This window comes from Podarcis erhardii (genome assembly GCF_964252035.2).
Source record: "Podarcis erhardii genome assembly, chromosome: 10".
Classification (NCBI taxonomy): domain Eukaryota; kingdom Metazoa; phylum Chordata; class Lepidosauria; order Squamata; family Lacertidae; genus Podarcis; species Podarcis erhardii.
The window spans coordinates 49,159,761-49,187,129 of NC_138500.1; the positions used below are offsets into that span (position 1 = coordinate 49,159,761).

General features: G+C 44.4%; 1 protein-coding gene across 1 annotated transcript in view; it reads left to right on the forward strand.

The window, feature by feature from the left end:
• Positions 1-8,475: 8,475 nt before the first annotated feature.
• LRIG3 (leucine rich repeats and immunoglobulin like domains 3) overlaps positions 8,476-27,369 on the forward strand; it is a 53,280-nt gene continuing 34,386 nt past the window's right edge. Inside the window, exons 1-3 of the mRNA XM_081877855.1 lie at positions 8,476-8,858; positions 18,963-19,034; positions 19,364-19,438. Coding sequence (XP_081733981.1) covers positions 8,554-8,858; positions 18,963-19,034; positions 19,364-19,438 — 452 coding nt within the window. The 5' untranslated portion in view covers positions 8,476-8,553. The remainder of the gene's footprint in view (positions 8,859-18,962; positions 19,035-19,363; positions 19,439-27,369) is intronic.

A 27,369-nucleotide genomic window follows, 5' to 3' on the forward strand; every position in this document is an offset into this window, starting at 1 on the left:
TGGTTACATAATCTTAAATGATGAATGTTTAATCGACTGCCCCTCCCTCTGCAGCACACTCACAAGCATTTAACTTGCCATTTACCATATGCAGGACATATCTTGAAGACATTAGCAATCATTATGAAATGTGAATTGCCAGAAGGATACTTGAGTTTATTTGTAATGGAGACAAACACTCCACATTTGGGCGAACACTACAAATGGCTGAATATTTGGTGCCCTAGGCAAAGCTTTCAGAGAGAGTTCATATGGTTTTGCTAGTTGTAATCAGCCCAGCTCAAATTATGCATAATTTGGTTTTCACGGTTGGGTCTTGGATCACATAAAGTCAAGTATAATTACTACCACAAAGGAGAATTCTACATGCATTTCAGGGCATTCACTGTGGACCTATGACACACTCCGAAAAGGAACTGCAATTACTGGGAAATTATTTAAATACGTTTTATTGTTTTCCTCAAAGGCATGTGAAATTGCAATGAGTAATCACAGGAACTGTGGTAAACGGTCATCAGGTTTTAGTGTTATTATAAAATAAAAGGGATTATCAATTGATATTTTTATGCCTGGCAGGGGCAAAAGCATTATTTTGATTATATGAAAAAAGATGTTGGGAAGGAAAGAGGGGACAGGAATAACAGGAGGAGCAAAGTATCCCTTGCTCTGGCTAGAGAATATATGAGTATATATGAGTAAAAGGATAGTTTCATAGATATTCCAGTATCTAAGGCAAGATTTCTCGAAATATAGATGGGGGGAAAATGAACAACAGCAATGGTTCTGACAAATGATTATATACCACATATGTTGTAGAAAAAAACTGCTGTTGAAGTTGGCTCAGTGCACCAGTCTCGTTTTGTTTCAAGTGTCTATCGCTATCGCTATCTCTTTCAGGAGACTGTAGATGCAAGGGTAAATAAATTGCGAAAGGCACTTCCTCAGATCGTGGTGCCACTCTTCATCTAACTGAGATAGCAAGGTCCTGTAGAGTTTATGGTCCCCTTACAACTTTCCGTGTCTGAGCACCTCAGGCTTTGTGAAGACAATGGCGCGTTTTCTGGGAAATGGAGTGAGATTGCATAGAGAGTATCTATTGGTGGTAGACAACAATTGACCTGTGAGTTGCTATCCAGTTTATAGTGAACCAGCCAGTAGCATCCTATGTGTGTGTGTGGGGGGGGGTGATCTCTGCTTCTTCCAGTACAGAATTGAATTAATTTTATAATGAACGATTTTAGAGTGTTGTGTTGTATTGTGTTGTACTTTTGTACTGTTTTATTGTTGTTAGCCACCCTGAGCCCGGCTTCGGCTGGGGAGGGCGGGATATAAATAAAATTTATTATTATTATTATTATTATTATTATTATTATTATTATTATTATTACCTCGGGTTCCATACGCTTCAGGTTACATACTACACTAACCCAGAAATAGTGCTTCAGGTTAAGAACTTTGCTTCAGGATGAGAACAGAAATTGTGCTCCGGTGGCGTGGCAGCAGCAGGAGGCCCCATTAGCTAAAGTGGTGCTTCAGGTTAAGAACAGTTTTAGGTTAAGTACGGACCTCCAGAATGAATTAAGTAGTTAATCCGAGGTACCACTGTACACTGATATTAGTTCGCCTGTCTTCCCAGGACAACATCAACATTCTTCTTCAACATCAACTTTGTTGGACTGGTCATGTTGTGCAGGTGCCTGATGATCATCTTCCAAAGCAGTTACTCTATTCCAAACTTGAAAATGGAAAGCATAATGGTCAACAAAAGAGGTTGAAAGACTCTCTCAAGGCAAATAAACACTGACAATTGGGGAACACTGGCCTGCAAGCACTCCAGTTGGAAAACAGCCTTTGCCAAAGGTATCGTGGACTTTGAAGATGCTCAGACTCAGGACGCAAGGGAGAAACATGCTAGGAGGAAGGCACGCTTGGCAAATCCACACCATGATCAGCTCCCGCCCGGAAACAAATGTCCCCACTGTGGAAAGACGTGTGGATCCAGAATTTGTGCTGTACTGTTTGTGCTGTACATTTGTACTGTTTTATTGTTGTTAGCCGCCCTGAGCCCGGCTTCGGCTGGGGAGGGCGGGATATAAATAAAAATTATTATTATTATTATTATTATTATTATTACTATTACTATTACTATTACTATTACTATTACTATTACTATTATTAATTGGCCTCCACAGCCACTTACAGACTCATTGTTAAAACCGTGTTTATGGAAGACCATCTTACTTGGCTATGAGTGATCTCCAAAGAAGAAGAAGATGGACGGGGGGTGATGAAGACATGGAGCTAACCTCCCAGAATTGCTATTGCTACAGCTTATGGGGCTGGCTTGGGTCAGGGTTGTGGCAAAGGGTGACAGGTCTATTTTGGTGCACCTGTGGGAATGGTGGATTGACTCCACCAGTGTCCGCACAGCTCTGATCTCTTTGCCACCCTGCCACGCCTCATCTACATCCTGGCAAGTTAAGTGACACCACTGTGGGATCTGGAACTTGGGGTGTTCTTACATAGGAGTATATACTCAGGGTCACTTATAAATTTAAATGCAGCCCTGGGAATATTCTGAAAGCACATGATACAGTTGAACTTCTGATGCTAACGGGATCTGGTTCTGGATAGTACAGAACTTAAATGGAGAAGCACCATGGGAACGGCTGTGGGTCCTTCTTGGAGAAAGTAATAGATAAGGAAATAGAAAGTAACAGAGAATATTGTTTTCCTGGAAAAAGCAATGGATGCCTAAGACTTTAAATAAAATAGTTGTTAGGTTGTTAATGTTTCTTTTAAAATTTCAAGCACATGAATGGACCAAGAGGACTGTCATGATCCCTGTGGCCTCTTTGGGACTGGGCATGAGTTGGCAGTCTCAGATGCAGATGAGTGAGGGAGAAAGGGGGAGAATTGTGGAAACTGGGATTGGAAAATGGAGGCTCTTTCCATTTGACTCCAACTGGAAGGGAGGGACTCGGGTGGCGCTGTGGGTTAAACCACAGGGCCTAGGACTTGCCGATTAGAAGGTTGGCGGTTCAAATCCCCGCGATGGGGTGAGCTCCCATTGCTCGGTCCCTGCTCCTGACAACCTAGCAGTTCAAAAGCACATTAAAGTGCAAGTAGATAAATAGGTACTGCTCCAGTGGGAAGGTAAACGGCGTTTCCGTGTGCTGCTCTCGTTCGCCAGAAACGGCTTAGTCATGCTGGCCACATGGCCCTGGAAGCTGTACGCCGGCTCCCTCAGCCAATAAAGCGAGATGAGCGCCGCAACCCCAGAGTTGGTCACAACTGGACCTAATGGTCAGGGGTCCCTTTACCTTTACCAGGGAAGGGGGAGCAGGAACCCTGGCCCTCCCCTCCACCACCTTCAGAATGCAGAGCATCATGGGGGCCAGGGGAGGGCCTCAACCAACCACTGTGGGGGCAGGGTTGTGCAGCAAACAGCAGCAGAAGGCAAAGGTTCAGCTTTGTTGCCATGATCCAGGCACTGCTTCCATAGGTGGGGCATGAGTCACCTGCCCAGATGCAATGTGTATCTACATCCTCACCATTCCCACTTTTTTAAAAGTTTGGTGGGAGGAGCACGGAAACTTGTTGGGACATCTCCATTGCTTTCATTCAGTTCTGAACTTTTTGCCCTTCTCCTGGACTCTTGACTCCTAAGCCTGCTGCTGAGCCTGGACCATTACTTATCTGAATAAAGTTATCTTTCTTACTCGCAAGTAAGAGCCTCTGTTGTCATGTTTTGGGTGGGAGCTAGGACAGGGGTTCTAGTTTAAAAGAAGTCTATCGTATTAGATTAAAGTCAGTCCACCTACTGCATGTAAAAGTCCCTTCTGAAGATGATTGGGACAGGCTGTTTCATCCTTAGCTTGTAGTTAGCTTTCATCTCTGTAGATCGCTCTAGGAATGTGCTATATTCCATGCCTGTCTCTCATAGCATTCAAGCTGCCCGTTGAACTCAGATAGAAATGACTTATTTTCTCAAGAGTAGAATAAGGAAATAAATCCTCTCCAAACAAATTGGTACATAATTTGCTCTGTGTTTTCGCTCCTGTTAGTTCAAGGACTTCAGAATGGATATGCATGGAGGCTGTTCTATTTTTTTATCATCACCAAAATCCTGTGAGATAGGCTAGTCCAGAGTGGGGGTCCTTTTTTCAGTCTGAGGGCCACATTCCCTTCCAGGCAACATTTCAGGGGCCGCATGCTGGGAGGGGCATTGCCTCTGTACACTAGGCTAGTTTATACACACGCCCCTCTTAACTTGCATCCAGGCAAGGAAGTCATTATCAAGGGCCATTGCACCCAAGCAGAATCATTTAAGGAGGATATTTAGGTGCTCCGGGAAAAGTTCTGAGGGCCAGGTAGAGAAGCCTGGAGGGCCACATTTGGCAGCTGGATCTGAGGTGCCCTACCCTGGATAGACTGAGAGAGATCAACTAGCCCATGATCTTCCACTGATTTGAACTCAGCTTTTGCAAAACATAAGTTAACATTCAATGCCTCATGGTACACTGGGTGACCTAAGCAGCTTAAATTTGATTTGTTTCTTGTGAAACAACCAGGAAAGAAACGATTAGGAAATAGCCTTTGCTTATATTGATTTCATGGATTTGTGTTTGTGAAATTGTGATCCCCCAAACAGGCAATTTGCTTCTCTAAATCATGTCCCACTAATCTCCTACCCAGCGGCGGAGCAAGCAGATCAGGCGCCTGGGGTGGCGCGCAGGCACTGCGCCCAGGAGCGGGGCCAGCCGCCTGCAAGGTGGGGTGAGCCGGGGCAGGATGCTTCGTGGGGTCTCCTAGGAATCTGCCTGCCCTACAGCTGGGGGCGAGGAGGCGGCGGGTGGACTGTCTGGGGCAGCGCAGAGCCAGCGGGCAGCCAAGACACTGCGTCACTCCCAGGAGAGACACATGGCTCGGGCGTGCTGCAGTTCCTGTGGTGAGTGCCGCCCGGCATTTTGTCACCCTCCTCAGTGGTGACACCCGGTGAGTTCGCCCCCACCACACTCCCCTTCCTCTGCCCCTGCTCCCACCACCTGCAGTTTACATGCTACAAAAAAGGTAAAAGTAGCTGTGTTGAGATATGAGAAAACTTCCAAAATGCATTATCAGGCCAATACCTTTGATAGAATGACAAAAATGTTGTGTGCCATAATTTCTTATGAGTGAATATGGCTACCTTTACAGTCCAGTTTCTCTTTATTCTTGCTTGTCACCTACAAAAGGATGTTTCTGTTTTGCCTAAATGGACACAGAACTAACATATGGCTGCTGTATTTACAGAGCGGACCTTCCATCATCTTCTATCCTTCCTGGGAGGCCTGGGTGCCACCTGAACTGCAAAGCATCCTTTGAATCCTTGCTACCTCCTCCCACGCCCAATCTTAAAGACTCACTCCAGATGGTTAGAACAGCCTTTCTCTCTCCTCCCTTACCCGACTACATTTATTACATCTAGCCTGATGAAGAATTCTGGCGCGCTTGAAAACCTGCACATTACTCTGTGGACATTTTGGTAGGCCTAATGAAGATGTTGCCCCCATACACCAAAACACAGCTTTCAATACGAATTAACATGAGAATATGCCATATTTCGTCATAACACAAATAGCTATAAGTTCCAAACACATCCAGTGTTTGCCCAGTTCTGGGCCACACAGTTTTTGCATGAAACAATTATTGTACAGTATTATCTGGTGATGGAGATGGTTCATGGCTGCTAAACCGGAACCCCACCCTGCATCTTTTTGTAGATTATGGTACTGTCATTCCATCAGGGGGGCATGAACTGAATTAGCACAAGGGTTTCATTGTACTTTATTGAAGCCACTAATTTGGGTGTATAACAACTACCAATGCTGCCTCCCACCCTTTCTTAAGCATGTTAAAAGAGTTCTGTGCCTTGTTAATAGTATATCTGTAATGCATATATTGCTTTATTAAGCCCCTGTTATTATAAAAGCATCCTTGAAGATCAGAGTTTGTTTATGCTTATTCTTTATTTCTGAAACCTTCCCACCCGTTTATAGTTTACACTTATGCAAAACGTTTCAGTCGGCATGATAAGTTCAGACAAGCTTTGTTTCTGTTCTTTTTCTTGAAAGTGAAAGCTGAAAGCTTAATTCCTCTATTAACACTTGCATATGAGTCACTGCCCTTGCCAACACTCTAGATAAGAAGGGAAAAAATGGTGGTTTTTTGTTTTTTTAAAGCAGTTTCCTATGAACTCCAGGAATTGGAGCATTATGCAGTCAGTAGGCTAGCCTTTTTTTCATTGATGTATGCTATTCTCACTCAATTAAGATATAAAGAGAACATGTATTGCATGCTTTTGCATCACTTTATAATGTAAACAAATAATAATTATTGCATTTCATAATTTCATTTCATTGCTGCATAGTATCATTGCTTAGATGCTTCATATCAAGACTGACTCAAGACAACTTACAGTAAAGTAACACACATTTTCAAGCAGAGCAACAGGAACAGAACAACATCCCACATTACAAATACCTATCTCTCAGCAGAGGAGCCAGCTAATACCCAATAGAAAAATATCTTATAAAACCCAGCAGGTGCCATCAATACCTGGGAATAAAGGAAGTCTAAACTGGCACCAAGAAGATGTTAATGTAGGTGCCAGGCAGGCCTTGCTGGGGAAAGCATTATATAGACTGTTTACTGTTCATATACATGACAAAAATGGGTGTATATGTCCCCCTAACAGTACAATCCTAATATATATTTTACTCAGAAGTAAACCAAATTGAGTTCAGCAGGGTTTACGCCTAGTAAACACAGTGTTTCACAGATCTATGAGCTGGAGCATTGCAATTTGGGCAAATTAAAATGGCGGTGAGTGGGAGCCCCTGTTCAATAGTGGCACCACTGCCTGCTCACAGCTAAAAGGGTGACCTGGTAAGGAGGCCGTAAGGGTGTAACAGGATTGGGCTGGTGAGAGGAATCATTTTGTTTGGAAAAAATTACTTCAAACCCCTCCCCCCCAAATTGTAGTAGATGCCCATGAAACTTTGTCCCTAAGTCTTCAAAGAGTGAGTAAAGTCCTGTCTTTTGTCTTCATCATCCCTTTATTTACAACAGTAATATATCTATCTCTATCTCTACCACACTGTCCACATACACCCATTTTTAACGTGTGTGCAAACAAAACACAGGTTAAGATTTTCTGTCTTCCCAGTTATTAATGGCACCCAGGGCCAGATTTAAGTTTGATCAGGTCCTAAGCTACTGAAGGTAATGGGGCCCTTTATAGGTCCAGCTGTCCTTTGTCAACAACAAATTGTCACCGTTTTTTGTGTTGAATATATGCTATATGGGACGCGGGTGGTGCTGTGGGTTAAACCACAGAGCCTAGGACTTCCCAATCAGAAGGTCGGCAGTTCGAATCCCCACAACGGGGTGAGCTCCCGTTGCTCGGTCCCTGCTCCTGCCAACCTAGCAATTCAAAAACACATCAAAGTGCAAGTAGATAAATAGGTACCGCTCCGGCGGGAAGGTAAATGGTGTTTCCGTGTGCTGCTCTGATTTGCCAGAAGTGGCTTAGTCATGCTGGCCATATGACCCGGAAGATGTACGCCGGCTCCCTCGGCCAATAAAGCGAGATGAGTGCCGCAACCCCAGAGTTGGCCACAACTGGACCTAATGGTCAGGGGTCCCTTTACCTTTATATGCTATATGGTGATTTATGGACCTAATAGGTATCTAAAGCCATTTGCCCATGCTGCCATGCAACCAGTCCATGCAGAATGTAGGCGCCCTAAATATAGAAAGGAGCAAAGCAGTGATATTTTAGGGAGCAGGCTAGCAGGCGGGGCACATTGCTTATATCATAGGAGCCTACACAACACAAAACACTGTTGCTGTATGTAGGTTTTATTCTATTTGTTTTTTATCTTTTATTTTGGAAATGTACATACAGGGGTGGGGCCCTAAGCTGTAGCTTGTTTGGCTTATAAGTAAATCTGGCACTGATGGCACCCGTTGTTGCAGGGCTTTTCTTTTTTTCCAGCCGGATGGGTGCCAATGCCATGATAAGAGAACAAGGGAGGCGTTCGTGGTGAGTTCCTAGCAGATTGGCACCGGCTTGGGCATTGCTAGCTGGCTCCTGTGTTGAGAGAGAGAGAAGTGTTTGCGGACTGGGGGACTTCTTGAAATTGCGCGCGTTTCTTTTCTGCAGACGGGTCTTGGTAGAAAGCCTCGAAGGCGGGTAGAAAAGAGAGGGAAGCCAGGAGCGCTTCCTGGAGGTCTTGGCCCCCCGTGCCTCCAACAGCGGGGCTGCTGGCCTCGGCTGCGCGGCGCAGCTCCGTCGGCGAGGCCGGCTGCTCTGCCTCTGCCGTCGAGCATCTCTTCCCGAGCGCCCGCCCTCCGCCTTGTTGTCATCACATGGCAGGGGGCGGGCCCAGGCAGGCGCTGCCGCGACGAGGAGGCAGCGGCGGCGGCGGCGGAAAGTTTGGCGAGGCGTCTGGAGTTGGCTGTGCAGCGGCGGAGCCTCGCCCGCGGGTCTAGCGGGGGCAGGCGGCCATGAAAGGGAACCTCCGGCCCAGCACCCCCAAAACCGGACACGCTCCGCGCTTCCCGAGCGCGCCCGGCCGCCCCGTCGGAAAGCGCGCCGCGCCGACGCGCGCCAAGGGAGCTCCGGCCATGGGCGCCGCGCTGCCGCCGCTGCTCCTATGCTGCTGCTGCCTGGTCGCCGCCTTCTCCCCCTCCTCGGCGCAGGCCGAAGGGTGCCCGGCGCTGCCGTGCCGCTGCCGGGGGGAACTGCTGGACTGCAGCCGCCTGAAGCTGAGCCGAGTGCCCGAGCCTCTCCCGGACTGGGTCGTGCAGCTGTGAGTAGCGAGAGCGGGCGAGCGGGCTTCGCTCCTGCCGGGCTTAGGGGCGCTAGGGGGCGCTCCGGGCTCCCCGCGTCCCAGGAGCGAATGGCTTTGATTTATTCTTTCGCGTGCTCATATTCCTGTTCTCATTTGATTTCTGCACCGCTTAATAAGTTTAAAACAGGCTGGAGTGTGGAAGGGACGAACCTTTTGCAGAGTCCCATCTAGTTCGGTGTTGTCTGCGCGGGCTGACAGCGGCTCGCCAAGATTTTGGGCCTCTTGGAGAACCCAGGACTTAGACTTGAGTGCTGCTTTTTCACCTTATTAGGCCTGTATAGTTTTATCTCGAAGCATCTCCTCCTTGTGAACAGATGCCAATTCTACGTTTCGATTCATATATTCCTGTCTGCTCCGTCTGCCAATAAAACTTGGTTGTTCGAACCCAGGACCTTGTGTAGTGGGCAAGGCAGATGCTGCACCCCTGAGCTGCCCATAGGGGCAGTGGCATGTTTTGAGTGGGCCTCCTTGTGTTCCCTATCATCCTCTTAGCAGGCTGATTCCTGGAGGTTAGTGGCTTCCACACACTGTCTGTGCTTTGCCACTAGGAGAGGGGGGGGGGAGATGAACCCACCCAAATGGCAGGGCATCCAAGCAAAGTTCCTGGCTCCAAAGTGGGTGAGCTGTCAGGTGACAGAGATGGCTTCAAAGCAGAGGTGGAAAACCAGTGCTTCAGCCCCGACCATAGACCACGCTGCTGGAGCCAATGGGAGTTGGGAGTCCCACCAACATAATGGAGAGCCACCTCTCCTTTTGAGGAATCCCACCCCCTCAACACAATCCCCTCGCTTTGTTTCTCCCTGGGACGTGGAACTGGGACCGTTGCACTCAATCTCAGCCTATTGCATTGCCCAGAGGCCAGCTGGAAAGTGAGCAGGTGAGAGATAAGGCAGAGGCCCTGCCCTACCCTCTCTCTCTCTCACACGCAACAGGGAGGTATGGGTGGAATCTGCTAGGCCTTCCTAGAGGGAGTGCCTCCAAGCTGCTGCACTACACATGGGGAGCTCATAGGTGAGCAAAACAGACACCACTGCTTCTCTTGGGCCAGCATGTGGAGTTGGGCCCTGGTGGGTCCAACTCCAACCCACTGTAAGAACTTCAGAGCCAAGGCCTATGTATTCCAGCATCCTATTCTCTGCGGTGGTCAATCAGCTCCCTCTGGGAGACCCGTAAGCATGGCAGGAAAGCAATAGCTCTCTTCTGTTGCTGCCGCCGCCTCTGTTCCTGGAGGTAGCGCATGGTTGCCGTAACTAGTAATTTGCTAGTTGTCTTCACAAAGTTGCCTAATGCTCCTTTGAAGGTTGTGGTCCTGAGGGGAGGGCTTGGATGGGTGAAGGAGCAGCCAGGGTGGCATTGAACAGGCCGCCCCCCTTGCCTAGGTGCTCCATCTGGAAGCAGGGCTGGGTTCTGTTCCCACTGCTGTGCAGAGGGAAAGGTTATGTGTGGGGTGGGGGAGAGAGAGGGGAAAAGTGGCTGCCCCTTGCATCTCCCACTTGCTTTGGTTTCTGCCTCCCTCGAGGAGGAGGAGGTGGTAAAGAGGAAAGATTGCTTCAAAGAGGGTGGAACCTCATCTTCTTGAGACGGGTCCAAACCTCTCATGTTGGCAGGTGCCAGGGCCTTGAGATGCTGGGGCCTTGCCTAAGGGTACCAGCTCCAGATGTCAGTCTTGACTGGCGCAAGTAATCAACTTGAAACTTCTGAGTGGGAAGGTGGGGTCTGAGGCAGAGGGATGTGTAAATGTGGTTAGTTGTGTGTCTGTAGGGCAAAGTGGATTTCTTCCGTCTAGAATGGACAGCATATAGGAGTGTAATGGGCAGGGGTAACATCCCAGGCCTATTGTGTCTGAAACTCCCATTGTTCTAGGTGCATTTTGTGACAGGGAATTTCATCAGTGTGATCAGTTTTTGAGCTCTGGGCGCAGTATTGCGCCTAAGATTTCGGATTAAAACTGCAGAGTGGAAGGAAAGGAGGACCTTTTTCTGCCTCCCCACTTCCAGCTACTCTCTGAAGACTGGAGGAGAGACCCTCTTAAGAATATTATGGGGGTGGGTAGGGGAAGGCTGTGAAAAATGAACATAACATTTTAGCTGCAGTTCATTCATTTTCAGCTTTGTATTCTTGTTATAAAAAAGTGCACCTAGACTTTCCGTTGTTGCGCCCATAGCCTAGGTTTAAGGTGCCATGTAGCTCCTAGCTTTCATATTTCAGTTTCTAACAGTGATCTGTACCTTTCCTTGGAAAAATGATGCAATTTTGTTCCCCCTTCCATTTCTTCAATGCCGTTATCCTATAATGACACATTAAAAAGTCAAAGAAATGGGTGGCACTTTCATGTGGAAATTTGCATTATTATATCATGTACATATAACTTAATGTTTGATGAGCCTAATGCATAATGAAAATTGCTATGTTCACCAGGAAGCATCCAAACAGAGTTTCTTTTTACACAAGGAGGATGCTGATCTACAGTTGGTAACATCTTTAGTTCATGGGCAGAAACCATTGCCCTGGGAGTCTCTGTTATTGGGAGAATGATGCAGAAATATGGCTTGGAAACAATACAGGATTCCACAGAGAATTAAAAGCAATACAAATATGTATTGAAATGCCATTGTGTTAATAGGCAAGGGGATGAATAGGGACTCTGACTCTCTGCTAATTAAATGTATATTAAATATGTTGCTTTAAAACAAGGGTTTCTGGCATCCTACATTCCAACTCCACTTGCTTTTTCTCCAAATGTTGGCTATATAAAAAACGTGGATTTTTGAGAACTGCTCTGGCTGATACTTGTTTAAGCAAACATGGGACCCAGTATGGTCCCTGAGCAACATTCCTCCAAGCTGAGAGCAGTTTTAGAAAAGTTGTGGTCTCTTGTGCTTTTGTTCACGTGATGATTTATTGACACAGTAAAGTAGTTGTAACTTGAAAAGCATTCATTCATTGTGCTGTGGGTTTCAGTCTCTTGTGCTAAGTTACTGATTCCACTGGCTGTTAAATTAACTCATCAACACAAGCATGAGAGATGGACAGGATTGAGCTGGTATTTTAATATCTAGTATCCACACTGATTCCTCCACAAAGACTTGGAAATTTTCTAAAGTCAGAAAGTAGGTGAAAAACTTTGGAATAGTGTGATTGAGCTTAACCTCTTGTCATTTCAATCACATCTCAATTGGTTTATTAATTTTCTGTTGCACTTCAGAAGCAAGTGCAGATAAGAACTTTAAAGTAAACAGGAAGTCTTTGAATTAGTTCTGGCTAATTCTGTTCAATTGCCTCCTCTGGAGGTCTTCCTTACTGAGAAAAAGTGACTGTTGTATTCATAACACCTGGGTTTGACTCTGTGGAACATTTACAGACCAGTCCCTACTCAAAAGTAAGCTCCGTTGAGTTTAATGGCATTTACTCCCAGGTAAGTTGGAAACCACAGAGCCTAGGGGTTGCCAATCAGAAGGTTGGTGGTTCGAATCCCCACAATCGGGTGAGCTCCCGTTGTTCGATCCCAGCTCCTGCCCACCTAGCAGTTCGAAAGCACGTCAAAGTGCAAGTAGATATATAGGTACCACTCTGGTGGGAAGGTAAACGGTGTATCCGTGCGCTGCTCTGGTTCTCCAGAAGTGGCATAGTCATGCTGGCTACATGACCCGGAAGCTGTCTGCGGACAAACACCGGCACCCTCAGGCTATAGGGCGAGATGAGCACCACAATCCCAGAGTCGTCCGCGACTGGACCTAATGGTCAGGGGGTACCTTTACCTTTAAGTTGTGCATATGATAGTTGAAGGATCTAAAGGCCAAGCTATTATTTGACAAGAAACGTTTGTCACAATTTTTATTTGTAGATTTGATTTTAAACCAAAAAAAAATCCCATAAACTTTTCAACAAAAGTTTATCAAATATGATGGTAGTTTTCCTGGTTAAAGTTGCAATAGTAACAATCTAACAAACAAGTGGTAGGAAATCCTAGCATGTAATTTATAGAAAAAATGCTAATTAGGAATTAAAACTGATTTTAAAGGGTTGTTTTCTAAGACGGATATTGGGTCAACAGAAATAATAGCAAGATATCTCTGTGACAGTTAATTTAGTGGCCACTAAAACAAACAGATCTTTTGTTGTTTCAGTTAGCACAGTGGAAGCTTTCTAATTGGATTTCCCCTGGAGACGTAAATTGTCCATATGTACATTCGCATTCCTTTAAAAGAAGTGTGAAAAATGGGCTCCACTTGTATAAATAAGCACTTGGCCTTTTGTAAGGAACCCTGCTGTGATCACTCATTGGGCAGCTGTGTCACTTGTTCTTAAACTCACAGGGTTACCATCTTTGTAGGTGTCACCAGACCATGTGGTCTGCTAGGTTTTGTGCAAATGTTTCTTTTGTTTGAGTTAAATGCCTTTAGAAGTTCCTGTTCATTACTTGCTTTTCCACCCCCCTTAAAAAGTGTGCAGGCAGACATGTGGCCTTCTTCTCTTGCCTCCTGTTGTTCTTATGCAGCAGAACTGAGACTGCTAAAGAACTCTAGGCAGTTAAGAGGCAATAAGGAAACAAAATAGTTTGTTGTTGTTAGCGTAGATCACTGTTGTCCCAGATAGTTTTGTCTGTGAATAATATGAGGCTGCAAGCGTGTTTGCTGAAATATTCGTGATGGGAGTTCATGTTGATTATAGAACCAAAACTACTTGCTTCAAAAATCTTAAATCTCTGGCACCTCACCAATATATTTCCCAGGGAAGAGTTCCTACTGATTTCAGAGGATCTTACTTTCCAGAAAGTCTGTAATTCTAAACACATCTACTGGGAGGTAAGTTCCAGTAGGGTTGCTTCTGAGTAAACTGTGCAGAGGAATGTGTTCTCCAGAGTGCTTAGCATTTCGGCTCAAGACTGCATTCCTTTTCACACTTGGGAGCAAACCACAAGGAGTTCAGTAGTGTTTACTCCCAAATGTCTAAGGAATGCAGTCTTGGGGTGTGGACTTCAGGAGAGCAATCCTATGCTTGCTTTCCCAGAATGCAGCTTACTTTTGAGCAAACATATTAAGGAATAGGCTGTATGTAAAAATGATCAAAATAGCATGCCAAGAGTGCAACCCCATACGTGTCTACTCAGAAGTAAGCTTAGTGTAGTCTACTCTAATTTATTTCAAGGGGGAGGGGGATTGCAGGCTAACTCCTGTAAGATTTTTTATAGACTTAGTTACCCTAAGCCAGACATCCCCAAACTCGGCCCTCCAGCTGTTTTGGGACTACAACTCCCATCATCCCTAGCTAACAGGACCAGTGGTCAGGGATGATGGGAATTGTAGTCCCCAAACAGCTGGAGGGCCGAGTTTGGGGATGCCTGCCCTAAGCAGTGCAAATTTTTGAAGTGAATTTTAGATCCTTCTGTAGAGCAGAGGTGAGGATCCTCCAGATGTTGCTTGAGTATAGCTCAACTGGTGAGAGCGTGGAGCTGAGAATGCTGAGGTTGCAGGTTCGATCCCTGTATGGGACAACTGTATTGCAGAGGGTTGGACTAGATGATCCTCAGGGTTACTTGCAACACTACGTTCTATGATTTTGTGAGTAAACCTCTCATAGACCATTGGTTATGTTGGCTGGGGCTGATAGGAGTCTCAACAACATCTGGAGGGCTAGAAGTGCTTCATCCGTGCTGTAGAGAGATGCTGATTAATTCTCGCTTGACCAGAGCTTTCCTCTATTGCATGTGTCCCTTTAGTTCTTCCCACTCAAGGCAACCACCCCATTTCTGAGGAGAGAGTGCTCTTGTGCACAAGTGCTGCTTGCAGGCATCTGGTTGGCCGCTGCGAGAACAGGATTATGGATTAGATGGGCTATCCAGCAGGCTCTTCTTGCTATCTTAAACACTGGTAGCCATCTGAGTGAAAAACCTACACCCCCCTTTTACATTCAAATTTCTTGCTGGATGTGATTTTGGGTGGTGGGTTGGAACAAATGATGCAACTGCGAATCCCAGACCTGTTTTTTGAACTGGCTGGTGGAGGACCAAAATTGTATTATCTGTACGTGTTGTCTGAGTTGTGGTTACTCTTGTAATTGCAGTTGACATAGCAAAAGTCTCCGAGTGAGGGAAAGTGGCCAATTTTAACACAGTTTTTTACTACAGGCTTTCACTGAAGAGGTATTCACAGACTTAAATAAAACCAAGACTGTTCAGAGCTTGTGAGTGTTTGTAATAGTTTATCAACAAATTTTCTTTACAGTTTGCCTCTGCTTTCAGGGCAGGAGGCTAGTCACTCAAGAGAAACACTCTACAGTTTAAGAACTTCACTTTTGTTAGGTTTAAAGTTTAGCAGCCAGGATGGGAGAGGAAGAGAGACTCTGAACAGTCGCCATACATCTTTGCTGTTTTTTCAGTTCTCTTTGGAATTCTAGATTATTTTACCAGGGTTTGTCTAGGAATGTTGAAGCTGTCACTGAGACAGGGGGAAATCTAAAGGATGGTTTCTGCTAATGTTTGTATTACATCTTGGTATTTACATTTTCTAAACCTTCCAGTTCTTACCAGAATTGCCAGAGGAAAAAAGTTTGGATAGTTTTCACAGCTGTTCTTCAGCTTTTTCCAGACTAAAATCTGAACATAGCATGCTGATTTATGAGTCACTTTGGATCTGTGTCTTAAAACAGCTACAGCCTGCCTCTTTGTTTTTTAGCTTTCCTTCTTTTTGCTGAATTAGCAGCTATAAAGGCCCCAATGGGAATTGATTAAGAAGCTGCTGCTGGATTTGCATTTTAAAATTTTGAATTAAGTTTCAGGCATTTCCAAGAAAGACCATATTGATTGCACCTAAATGGCACACATGGAGCTGATCCCTAACATACACATTTATAAAACGTCCGAAGAGCTGTTTCTTCACCACTTTACTTTGTTGAGATTATTTGTGAATCGTATTGCTGATAACACCACCCTTCATGGTGAGCAATTACTTGGACAAACACAGAAACACAGGCTTGGAAGACCTTATTTATTACAGCTTAGTACCATTCCGTAAACCAAGGATTGTTAAAAGTTGGAACTGTGGAACACTTCAGTGCCTTAGGCATATTTTGATTGTCCTGCTTTCTGACTTTCCCTCCTCCTATAAGCTATCTCTTAAAAGCGCCTTTGCTTTAACTAACTGAAGTTTATCGATATTTCTGAAACCAGGTTAACTGTGGTTTGCCTTAACCACAGTTTTGGGAAATAAGCAGAGTTCAAACCTTGGTTCTTCTGATCATGACTTGCTACACTAAACCATAGTTTGAAGACTAACCAGATCCCCACATACCAACAAACCATAGTTAGTTGAAACTGGAAGCAAATGCTCTCCTCCTTGCTAATGCAGTAGAGAAGGGAGATAGAAAGCATACAACACCCTTCTGTTTATCTGATGTACCTCCCCCCAAAATGTCAATCCCTCCCTCAATCAGACTCAAGTGTCGACTCTAGATTTATTTCTGTTCATTTGTGAACTGAAAATAATGTTAACTGATGAGTTTAAATTCTGCATTTATACACTAAAGCAGCAAGTATTGCTATCTTTTAGCAGAGGGTTGTTAAAATGTCCTTTAAGTTTATGTTATACACACTTGGTTCTCATAATTCGTCACAGAGAGAGCATTGGGGAATTCTGTTTTGAAAGCAAAACTGCACCAGAAGTTTCATGTGCAGAAGCTTCCTCCTCAAGAAGGTCTTCCTTTGCAGGAAAAAGCTTCCAAGCCAGCAGTCCACTATGTGTCTTCTAAGGTGAGAAGAGTGTGGAAGCTGCACTTTTGAGTTTGTACCAACACCATGGCATTTTAAAATGTGCTCTGCTTTCAAAAGTGAAGCTTGCGCTTGAAATGCCTGAATCCAGCCGCCTTATAAGTTTCAAAGTGCTACTGGTAAGCTTAAACCACTGTAGAGATTTTTCTTTCCATGTACTGTGGTTTAAGGGAAGGGCAAAGAGGGAGGAGGCAATTGGGAGTGGAAAATGTGTTTCCACCACTTTTGTGATTCCAGCTTCTGCTCCTAAATTATAAGGAGGAGGTCTGTTCACATTATTTTTTTCTACTGGTTTAAGAAATTGTATTTGTTGCTCCTGTCCTTTTAAAAAGACAAATGTGCACACTTAAAAACCTACTACATCAGGGGAGAAGCTGATTTCAGAAAGGATTATATCATTATTTTAGCTCCCATCCTGTTTCTAGCAGTTTTGCAGGAATGCTTATCTCTTCAAAAGAGTCCTCTTCTCCTTGTTGATTCTAGATAGTGTTAAAAATTGCTATAAATAGAAGACCTATTAAAGTGCTGGTAATTGTTTGATTTGAGCTGTTGAGCAATAAAGGCACGTTGTAATTTTTTTGGGATGGGAGTCATAATTTTCCGAATCAGGTTTAAGAAAACCTTAAGGGCTTTTTGAGGGATATTTGCATCTCCTCCCACCCCACCCCCCCACCCCGCTTTAAAGCAGCACAGTGCATGGAAAATCTGTGGATATCGGCAGTGTCAGAAAACACAAATTTAGTCTGAAACATAATGCAAGTTGTTATGCTTATGGTTGCCTTGATGGACTCCAGATGGATGGTGAGCTTGAGCTCTGAGTGAAAGTGTCTGGCTCCAGTTTGGTGATCATGCACAGCAGTGGTTGTAATTGCAGGATTTTTATAGTTTAAAGGCTCTGCCAGATTTTTCTCTCCCCCCCCCCCCTCACCCCAATGTTATAACTACAGCAGAACAAATCCACTCATGTCTGATACTGTCTGGTAGGTCCTAAGGCAAACAAGCATGTTTTAAATAAATTTTCATAGGGTGTCTCTCTCTCCCCCCCCCCCCATCCTGCTTCCTTACTTTTTAGGTGAACTGAAGAAAGGCAGGTTGTTGGAAACAGCCCTTTTTTTGCAGTAGGATTTTGAAAGCTCTTTGTTGAAATAATTGCTGATTCTTGTCTAATGCAGGATGAACAGTAATGTATTAGACTTTTAACAGCCATGACTTCATAGCATTTTGGCTGTGGTTTTGCATAGTTCTTCTAATCCCTGTGAGCCAAGGCCAAATATTCCAGTTGAGGCGCAAGGCAGCAGAAAGGCCTCTCTCTGTGTTAAAGTGAGCTTAATTCAGATCACCGTTTCAGTCTTGTTGAATTAGTTGGCCTACATCTCTTCAGTTCCGTCAAGGGTGCCCTGGAAAGACTTATGCCTCCATCCATTATGGCTGATGCACATGAGGAAGCGGGCTTAGGATGCTGCAGGATAGACACATCTGTGGCAGATGGGGCTGTTTCGTTCAGCTTTGCATTCGAAATGCTGATGCCTTGAGGCTGGAGTGTTTATCCAGGCCTGTTTTCCACTACTCACATATTGCTTGCATTAACATTTTTATGTGTGAGAATTAATGGTGCAAAGACACGTGAACACAGGAGAGGAGAGGTTTCCGTACCACCCAGCCGTCAATATACCTAGACTTTGCAAATTTAGACTTACCAGGTGAAAGCCATAAATTGAGCAACAGCTTTATGTTGGATTTGCCAGATGTCGCTAGACTATAACAACAGTCTTTGGCCCCCTAGACTTCTATGGTGGGGGGGGGAGAGTTTGGCTCATATACTGAATAGGAGATGTAGAACTGTGACGGTGTTTTATTGGCAATTAATTGAACCAACTTAAGCGGATGCAAAAGTATCTTCCTGTGGGCCTTCAACACTCCCCAGTCAGCCAGCCAGCATGGCCAGTGATTGTGGATGATGGGACTTGTAGTCCTGAAACGTTGGGCAAGTCACAAGTTCCTCACCCCCGGATCAGATGGTGGAGAATGAAAAGGCACTGGTAAGGGATGATGGGAGTTGCAGTCCAACAGCATATGGAGAGCCACAAGTTCCTCACACCTGCCTTAGAAGAACAATAACAAGGTTATCTGTAGATGGAGGGGAGAGGCACAACAAAACCAGGGTGCATTTTATGTGTTATATTTCAATATATGAGCCAATTTCCTTCTGTGCAAGCTTCTTGCTTGTTCTCTTTGAAATGTACCTGATATTGGTGAAAGTTGACACAAGAGCTTTTTTTCTTCTTGTATCCTTGTAGAGATCTGAGCCACAATAAATTGTCTTCAATCAAGCCTAGTTCCTTGAGTCACCTTGGTAAACTACGAGAAATGTAAGTGGCTGCATGTTCTTCTGTTTGACTATAATATGCATGATGTAAGATACATTCCTTTAAATGATTTTGAGTGGTGGTATTCATAGCGATGCATGGGCACAAAATTATACAATGTGAAATGAGGCTATAACTTATCAGGGGGGTGGTGTTTCAGAGGGTATCTGTAAGTCAGTGTTGCTATAGGTTGTCCCCACTTCCCTTTGGGGAGGCTACTTTAAGTTAGTGCGATGGGTTAAAATGGTCAAGGGGAAATCAGCAAATACCAATCGGCTCTTGTTTTTGTGTCAGCTGACTTGTTTTTTTTTTGTTTTTTTTAATGTTGGCAGAAAACTAAACAGTAATGAATTTGAAGCCATACCAAATTTGGGACCTGTTTCAGCAAACATCACTCTCCTGACTCTGTAAGTCGATTTTAAAAATATTTTTATTCATATTTGAAAACAGTGGCCATGTTAACACATAATGTTTAACCATGATTTATCACTATGCAGACAAGATAGAATGAGCTCAAGTGAATGAAACCTTGAATATGCACACTTCCCTCTCCTTTCTGGACCACTAGGAGAAGCACTTCAGTACAGCTTAATTTCGCTTTCTTGGATTCATAACATTCATTCTAACTCATGCATGTAGAGCTAAACTATGGTTTAGCATTGTGTGCAAACCAGGCCTACACTTGTATAGTCTGTGACTGGGAGTCAACATTCTGCCTTTGTGTAAGGTAGCTTCCTTTGCTGCTGCTTGCCTGGAGTTGGTTGCTGGCTTTCGTAGAGCGGCTTCTTCCAAAAATATGTCATAGATAGAGATTATGGGAAACATGCAGACTTCAGTCCAACAGAACATATGGATCTGCATACATGAAATACTTCTTTAAAAAAGAAAGAAAGGCTGAACTCCCACCAGTTGAATTGAGTGTTTGAACAGAGCACCTCTTTGTCACGACTTTTACCTTTTTCTAATGATCCATATTTTTGTTTTTTAAAATTCTAGGTCTGTATGTTTAGTTAGAAATTAAGAAAAGCAGAATTGAACATCCCATTCTGAATATTGATCACAATAATTTCCCTTTTCTCAAGAATTTGGCAACTTTCCAACTCATAACCTTTTGCTCCTGTGAAATGGAATGTTTGTAAGAACTTCTCAGTCTTAAGTTGTCCAATCCTTAGTAAGTAAAAAATGTTGTTCTTTGTGTGACTTGGAAGTGCCATTCGATTGCTTCACGGTTGTCTCATTTTTTCTGACAGTGAAAATCTGCACTTAAGTACAAGTTGCACGGTGTCTGTTGGTAGAGGACGCTAAAGGGTTAAAATAATATGGTAAATTTTGGGAAGCCGTTCAGTTAATGAAAGTGATCAGTATTCAATTGCTTACATCTGGTGACTTATTATCCTGCTGTTTTTACTCTGAGCCTAGGTCAGCTAAGTCAGCTGGTTGCAGCCGCTGTGTCTGCTCTGCTCCTATTTGGGAAAAAGCTGGATGACATTTGATATTGGTGTGGCTTTCTTATAGATTAAGCTGGGTGGAGGAGAGAACTGAAAAGGAAAGGCAGATGGTTTATGGGGGAAAAGAAGAAGAAGTGGAGAGCTGGTCCATAAAATTAACAGCAGCCTATTGCTATAGAATTCCATAGGTGAAATATCAACTTGAGGCGTAAAAGTTTGGTTTCTAAGGTCTCCACCCCTATCGTTCAGCCTGAGCTGTTGTGCAAGTTAATCAAGATTTTTAAGATCAATTCACTCGTTTATTTTTGACTGTGTTAAGGTCCTCATGTAGTGTCTTTACCTTACCATTTTCATGCACAGAATCTTTTTTTTATTTTTAAAAAAGGCTCCCTTGTGAATGAACAATTTACAAATTGCCATACCATGAAATCTTTTCACATGGGCTCTGAAGAACAAGGCTAGATCTTTTATATTCCTGAAAGAGCGTCTCCCAACCCCATTGTTCAGCCTGGACACTGAGGTCCAAGGGCTTTCTGGCAGTTCCCCTCATTGTGAGAAGTGAGGTTACAGGGAACCAGGCAGACAGCGTTCTCAGTAGTGGCGCCTGCCCTGTGGAACGCCCTCCCATCAGACATCAAGGAGATAAATGACTATACAACTTTTAGAAGACATCTGAAGACAGCTCTGTATCTGGAAGTTTTTAATGTTTGCTGTTTTGATTTGTTGTAAGCCATCAGAGTGGCTGGGGCAACACAGTCAGATGGGTGGTCGGCGGTTTGAATCCCCGCAACAGGGTGAGCTCCCGTTGCTCAGCCCCTGCTCCTGCCAACCTAGCAGTTTGAAAGTGCAAGTAGATAAATAGGTACCACTCCAGTGGGAAGGTAAACGGCGTTTCCGCGCGCTGCTCTGGTTCGCCAGAAGCGCCTTAGTCATGCTGGCCACATGACCCGGAAGCTGTACGCGGGCTCCCTCGGCCAATAAAGCGAGATGAGCGCCGCAACCCTAGAGTCGTTCGTGACTGGACCTAATGGTCAGGGGTCCTTTTACCTTTACTTTTAGTAGTAGTATTAGTATTATTATTTATCTCTGCTAGTGGAAGCTGCTCCATTAGTGCAAATGGGACATTGCCCCACCAACCTCAATCTGCCCTTAGCAAGGCCTCAAATATTTACCTCATTATTTATGACCAATCCAGTGAATAGCATTGCCTATTGGCTTCCTTCTCAGAGTTGCCCTTGCAACAGAACACCACAAGGAGGAAGATGAGGGACAAAACTTGAATTGCTTGGTTCTGCCTTTCATTTGTTCTGGCTCCATCCACTGTTGGTTTCCCCGTTTTCCACCCTACCATGTCTCAATCAGCACCAGCCACCACGGCTTTCTCTTGTGTCCTCTACTTTTTACATTCCAAAGAAGTGTAACTGCAGCTCAGGAAAACCTAAAAATATTCCTCTGCAGCTGTGAAAAGACTTCAAAAGTCAAGTCTCACAATCTTGAACTTGTGAGTTTATGTTAGTTTAGCAAGCCGGCCAAATATAAAGATCTTTATTTGATTTTGGTTGTGTGTATGGTGTTTCTTTTCCTTATAAATAAAATAAAAGTACACATTTCTTTTAAGGTGCTTCCTGAAAAGATGTGGAATTGTTATGCGGCACAGTTGGGCTGCTTGAGAAGAGGTGTCTTGTTACCATTGTCCTTTGAAACTCACACAGTGCCTCTGAATGGCCTCCGAAGGCTTCTGATTATGCTCAGCAGAACACGGCTGAGGTTACAAGTGTATGTACCATCCACCTCCTGACCTCTGCAGAGAATGACTGGAATTAGAAATAGTAGCAATTTATTATGGCTGCTTTGACATGAAAGCCACCTTTAGGTCAGCACAGCATGGGCCCAACTTTGGGATGAGCACAAAATAAAATAAAGGCAAAGGACAGGGATCAGGTGGCAGTTGAGTATGTAATCAGGGATGTCCGCTCTACATTCTGCAAGCTAACTGTTCCCCGCCACACACAGGCACACAAAACCCCCTGCAAAGCAGAATCGACCCTGTGGCCTGCCAGGATGAAGCTGAGTCTCCCAGAGCTCACAGCTTGGAATGTGCAAGAATGGCTGAGGCTGTGATCCTGTACCTGCTTACCTGGGAGTAGGAACTGTTGTAATCGACGGTACTTACTATTGATTAGACATGTATGGGATTGTACTGTGAAATTCCTGACACCGCAGAACTTAAATTTTTCATATGTTGTGCCAAGTTAGTATCTAGCAAGTTGGAAGTGATTTTGAGGTTGTGCACTTTGGAAGAGACATCTTATGAAGCAGTGTGGCTGCATTATGGCAATGTCCCCCCCCCCCCACTTTTATACAAGAGTAACCCTTGTATAAGTTTGAGGCTTTAAGTTTTTACCTTGTGTGCCTGGGAATTTCTGCAGTGAATTGTACTCAGCATGTATTGTCTGCTGTTCTGAGCGAATGTTTTATGCTCCAGATTTTTTTTTAAAAAAACCAAGACAATCTTAGGGTACGTTAACAGAAGCAGTATCATCGAGATTGCAGGTTCTTTCTATTCTGCATTGGTCAATCTGTGCTCTGTTTGGCTACTACATAAACAGGAGTGTGTCCAGAGGACTAGGGTGGCATGGGGTGTATGTAAATTACAGTGGTACCTCAGGTTAAGTACTTAATTCATTCTGGAGGTCCGTACTTAACCTGAAACTGTTCTTAACCTGAAGCACCACTTTAGCTAATGGGGCCTCCTGCTGCCGCCACGCCGCCGGAGCACGATTTCTGTTCTCATCCTGAAGCAAAGTTCTTAACCCGAGGTACTATTTCTGGGTTAGCGGAGTCTGTAACCTGAAGCATATGTAACCTGAAGCGGATGTAACCCGAGGTACCACTGTAAATCCTATAAAGAATTGTTGGAAAAGCTGGGTATATTTAGTCTGGAGAAGGGAAGATTAAGAGAGATATGACAGTGGTGTTTGAATAGTAGAAGATGGAACAGACTTGTTCTTTCTTGCTCCAGAGAACAAAACTGGAACCAACGAGTGGCAATTGCAGGAGAACGGATTTTGGCTAAATATTAGGTGAGGCTTCCTCAGACTGCTTCAGGAATTTCTGGGATCTCCTTTGCTATGGATATTTAAGAAGAGGATGGGTGGCCATCTGACAGAGATGCTATAGAAACATCCTGCATTGCAGATAGAGGAAGGGGGCTTGACTAAATGGTCTCTTTTCCAACTCCACGATTCTGCAAAAATAGATGTGGTGATTTTTCAAAATAAAAATTAAAATGGCAAATGGCTTTTCTGCTTATCAAATGACAAAGCCATACCCCACTTAGTTGAGGGGAGGCCACACTGAATTCTTCTGTGAGTTGTCTTCTGGATTGCCCAACCACCAATTCACAAGGGACCTTTGCTAGGCAAAAATATACCCAGCTTCCGGTTCCCAGAGCTGGGCATTTGTGTAGATCAGGGGTTGACAAGCTTACTGGACGATGGGCCGGTCTACGCTCTGTCCATTGGAGGATGGGCCGGAGCGTGTGCACACACGCTATTTCCGGCGCTCCTCTGACCTGTATGTGCGCCGGAAATAGCTTGTGCATGTGCGCATGGGTGCTTCTCCATGCCACATGCATGCACACATGCTCTTTCTAGCACACATCTTGGTTGGAGGAGTCCCTGTGCACATGCACACAGGCGCCATCAACCCAGAAGTCGGTCCCCGTGCCGGTAAGAGTAGGGGGCAGCAGGGGTTGTCCTGGGCCAGATAGACGAGCCCTGTGGGCCACTACCGGCCCATGGGCCTTAGGTTGCTGACCCCTGGGGTAGATAATCAGTGCAGTTATTTGGCAGTGCAGGTACCCTCTTTTAGGGAGTTTTTTTTTTGGAATGCTGAAAAGTGAGCATTACTTTCAAGGCAGAGTACCCACATCTTCTATTTGACTAGTACTTGTGGATATGTCCTCTCTTAGACCTCATGGGGGAATTTTAAAGGAAATACTAATGTGTTGCCTTGCTTGACTTAAAATTTAGCCATAAAAGATTTTGGTTCAGCACAGTCCCATTCATTTTTATGCACTCAACTATCGACAAATGAGCATTTAATTATTTAATTAAAAACTGTTTTGGAAGAAATTAGCACGGAATGAATGCAGTCCCCCACACCCTCCAGTATTGGGGATTCTGGATTTAAACTGCTATAAATGACTATCAATAGCCATATTCTGTATCCCTAAACACAGATATTTAAAATATTTGCTTATTTGCATTCCTTAAATATTTGAAGGCCCACATACAGTGAACACAGGGTTCTCTTAAAACATGTGTTACTAGCATACAACACAATATTGCAGTCTTTGAGACTTGAGTGATGAGAGTTTGGGATGAATGACCTGGATTGTCAGCATCTTTCACAGGTGTCTGATCACCTGTTCACCCAAAAAACCCTCCACAATGAAAGAGAATTGGGTCTTCCATCCAGAACTTGTTATTATGGTCAACATTCTTGAGATTTATTGATTTATTTTAAATGTCTATATATACAGTCGTACCTTGGAAGTCCAACGGAATCCGTTCTGGAAGTCCATTTGACTTTCAAAACTTTCAAAAACCAAAGTGCGGCTTCTGATTGGACGTTTGGCTTCCCAAAAACGTTCACACACCGGAACACTCACTTCCGGGTTTGCGGTGTTCAGGAGCCAAAACGTTCGAGAACTAAGCTGTTTGAAAACCAAGGTACGACTGTATTGCCTTTGTCCTATGACATCCCAAGGCAGGTTACAGCAATAAATAGGCTAAACAATAAAAAATAGTGAAACAAAATACAGTATCCGAAACACAGTTAAACACAGTCTGTGTCTTGTCTGAGATCTAGGCAAGACTGATACAGTTGCCCTAATGTTGAACAATGTTGGTACCAGTTGGAACTCTAGGGTGAGCACATTGCACAAATTGGGTGCTGTTCCTATAAAGGCCTTTCAACAAGTAATAGACCTCTCTCTCGCGCACATACATCCCCACAACTCCCCTTAAAGCTGGGAGATCTAACAGTAGATCTCAAATCATGGTGGACAGGTTAAAATGGATGGGTTGTCACTGCTTTGAATAACTGGGCCTCAAGTGATTTTGGGTTTCATATGTCAAGACCCAAACCCTGAATTGGGGTCAATAGTTGATGCCAGCCAATGTGGATCTTTGAAGCCTGGTGTTATTTGATCCCTAGGTGCCAGACCCAGTAAGACTTGGGCGGTACCATTTTACACTACCTGCAACTTTCAAACCACCTTCAAGGGCAGACCCATGTAGAGTGCATTGTAATAATCTAAACAATGGCACCTGTGTCCTAGCTTGACTTGCTTGTACCTTGACTTTCCCATGAGTACCTTACGGATGATGAATGCATGCAGTGTTTTTCCAGATGAGGATCTGTTCCAGAGAAAAAGAGAGCTTCTACTAAACTGTTTAATTCACTTTGCCGCCAGAGATCAGGGCATCCTAAAGAAAACTATAGAAGCACCCGCTGCATGTGGATTTTCTTTGGCTGTTGCCTGGAATAACAGGCTAGTTTTTCATAACAGATAACATTTTGAACTCAGTGTTGCCCCATACTTGGAACAGATATGTAGAATTGTCCTTTGACCTCCTTCTTGCCTAGTGTGTGTATGTGTATATATGTGTGTTTGTGTGTGTGTGTGTGTACCTTTTCTGTGGCAGTGTTGTCTTGAGCAGAATATTAGCCCCATAGCAAATATGCTCAGGAGCAGAACTTGCTGCAGTAGGATTCTCAGGTTGCAGGGGTGCAAAGCATTGGGCAACTAGCAGTATTGGGTAACCATTTTCTCATTTTAAGCAGCGCAGGTTATCAGTCTGTACTAGTGATCTGGCCAAACTGCAACAACTGCTCCTAATCTCAGCCTGCAGTTTGTGCCTATTAGCACCTTTCCACAAATTCTGACTGAACCAGATAAATACTGCTCCGATCAATCCCTGTGTGCGACCTTTCTTGTGTGTGCTGCCCTGTCAATTGGCATGGAAGCAAATTGACGGTTCTGCTCAGAACTGCATGGCTTGTATCAACCCAGTCCGACTAGTGGCCTTTGGAATTGGGAGGAAGGTAAATACGAGCTGGGAATTGAACTGAGTGAGCTTTTATAACTGCTCCTCGAAATGGGTGGAGCGTTGGGCTGCCTGCCATCGTTGTGTCAGATTTTCCCGTTCCCAGAGCACGTTTGGCTTATTTTGGAAAGCAGACGGACTTCTTTTTTGTCTCCATATCTGGCAGCCTCTCTTTCTTCCTTTCTCTGCTACTAATCCCTCCGATGAGTTGGAGCAGGATAGGAGTGCAGCTGGCACCTTTGCAGCTTGACTCTGGGGCGAGACTGCTATTACCGGCGTGGCATATGTTCTAATAAGAAAAATCCAGGATACCCCAAACAATGTGCTGAGAAGCGCTGGAGTCTGTGACCTGCATCAGTTAAGGAAATGAAGCTAATTTGCACATGCATCTGTTGCATATTTCTGTTTCTACCGCTCTCAGATCTGTGTTGGGCAGTAAAACCCCATCCTGCCCTCACCACCTCCATTCCATTCTATGTTGCTGTAAACAACATATCCGCAGATTTCTAGCATGCAGAAATTCTCTGTCCGGTACTTAATTCTGCACTTGTGAAGTATGACCACAGATTCTGCACATTACACTCTTTGCTCTGCATAGAAGCAGGCACTCACTCTCTCCATTCTTTACTTTTGTGCTTGAATGGAAGTCTCTGAATTGGGGAAAAGGCACTTTTTGTGAATGTAGACAAGCTTGACTCCTGCTCTTAGGCTTCCCTTGGTCCTGTAGTTGAGAAGTGGATGTGAGATGAATGATGCTCACCTGGTTTCTGTTAT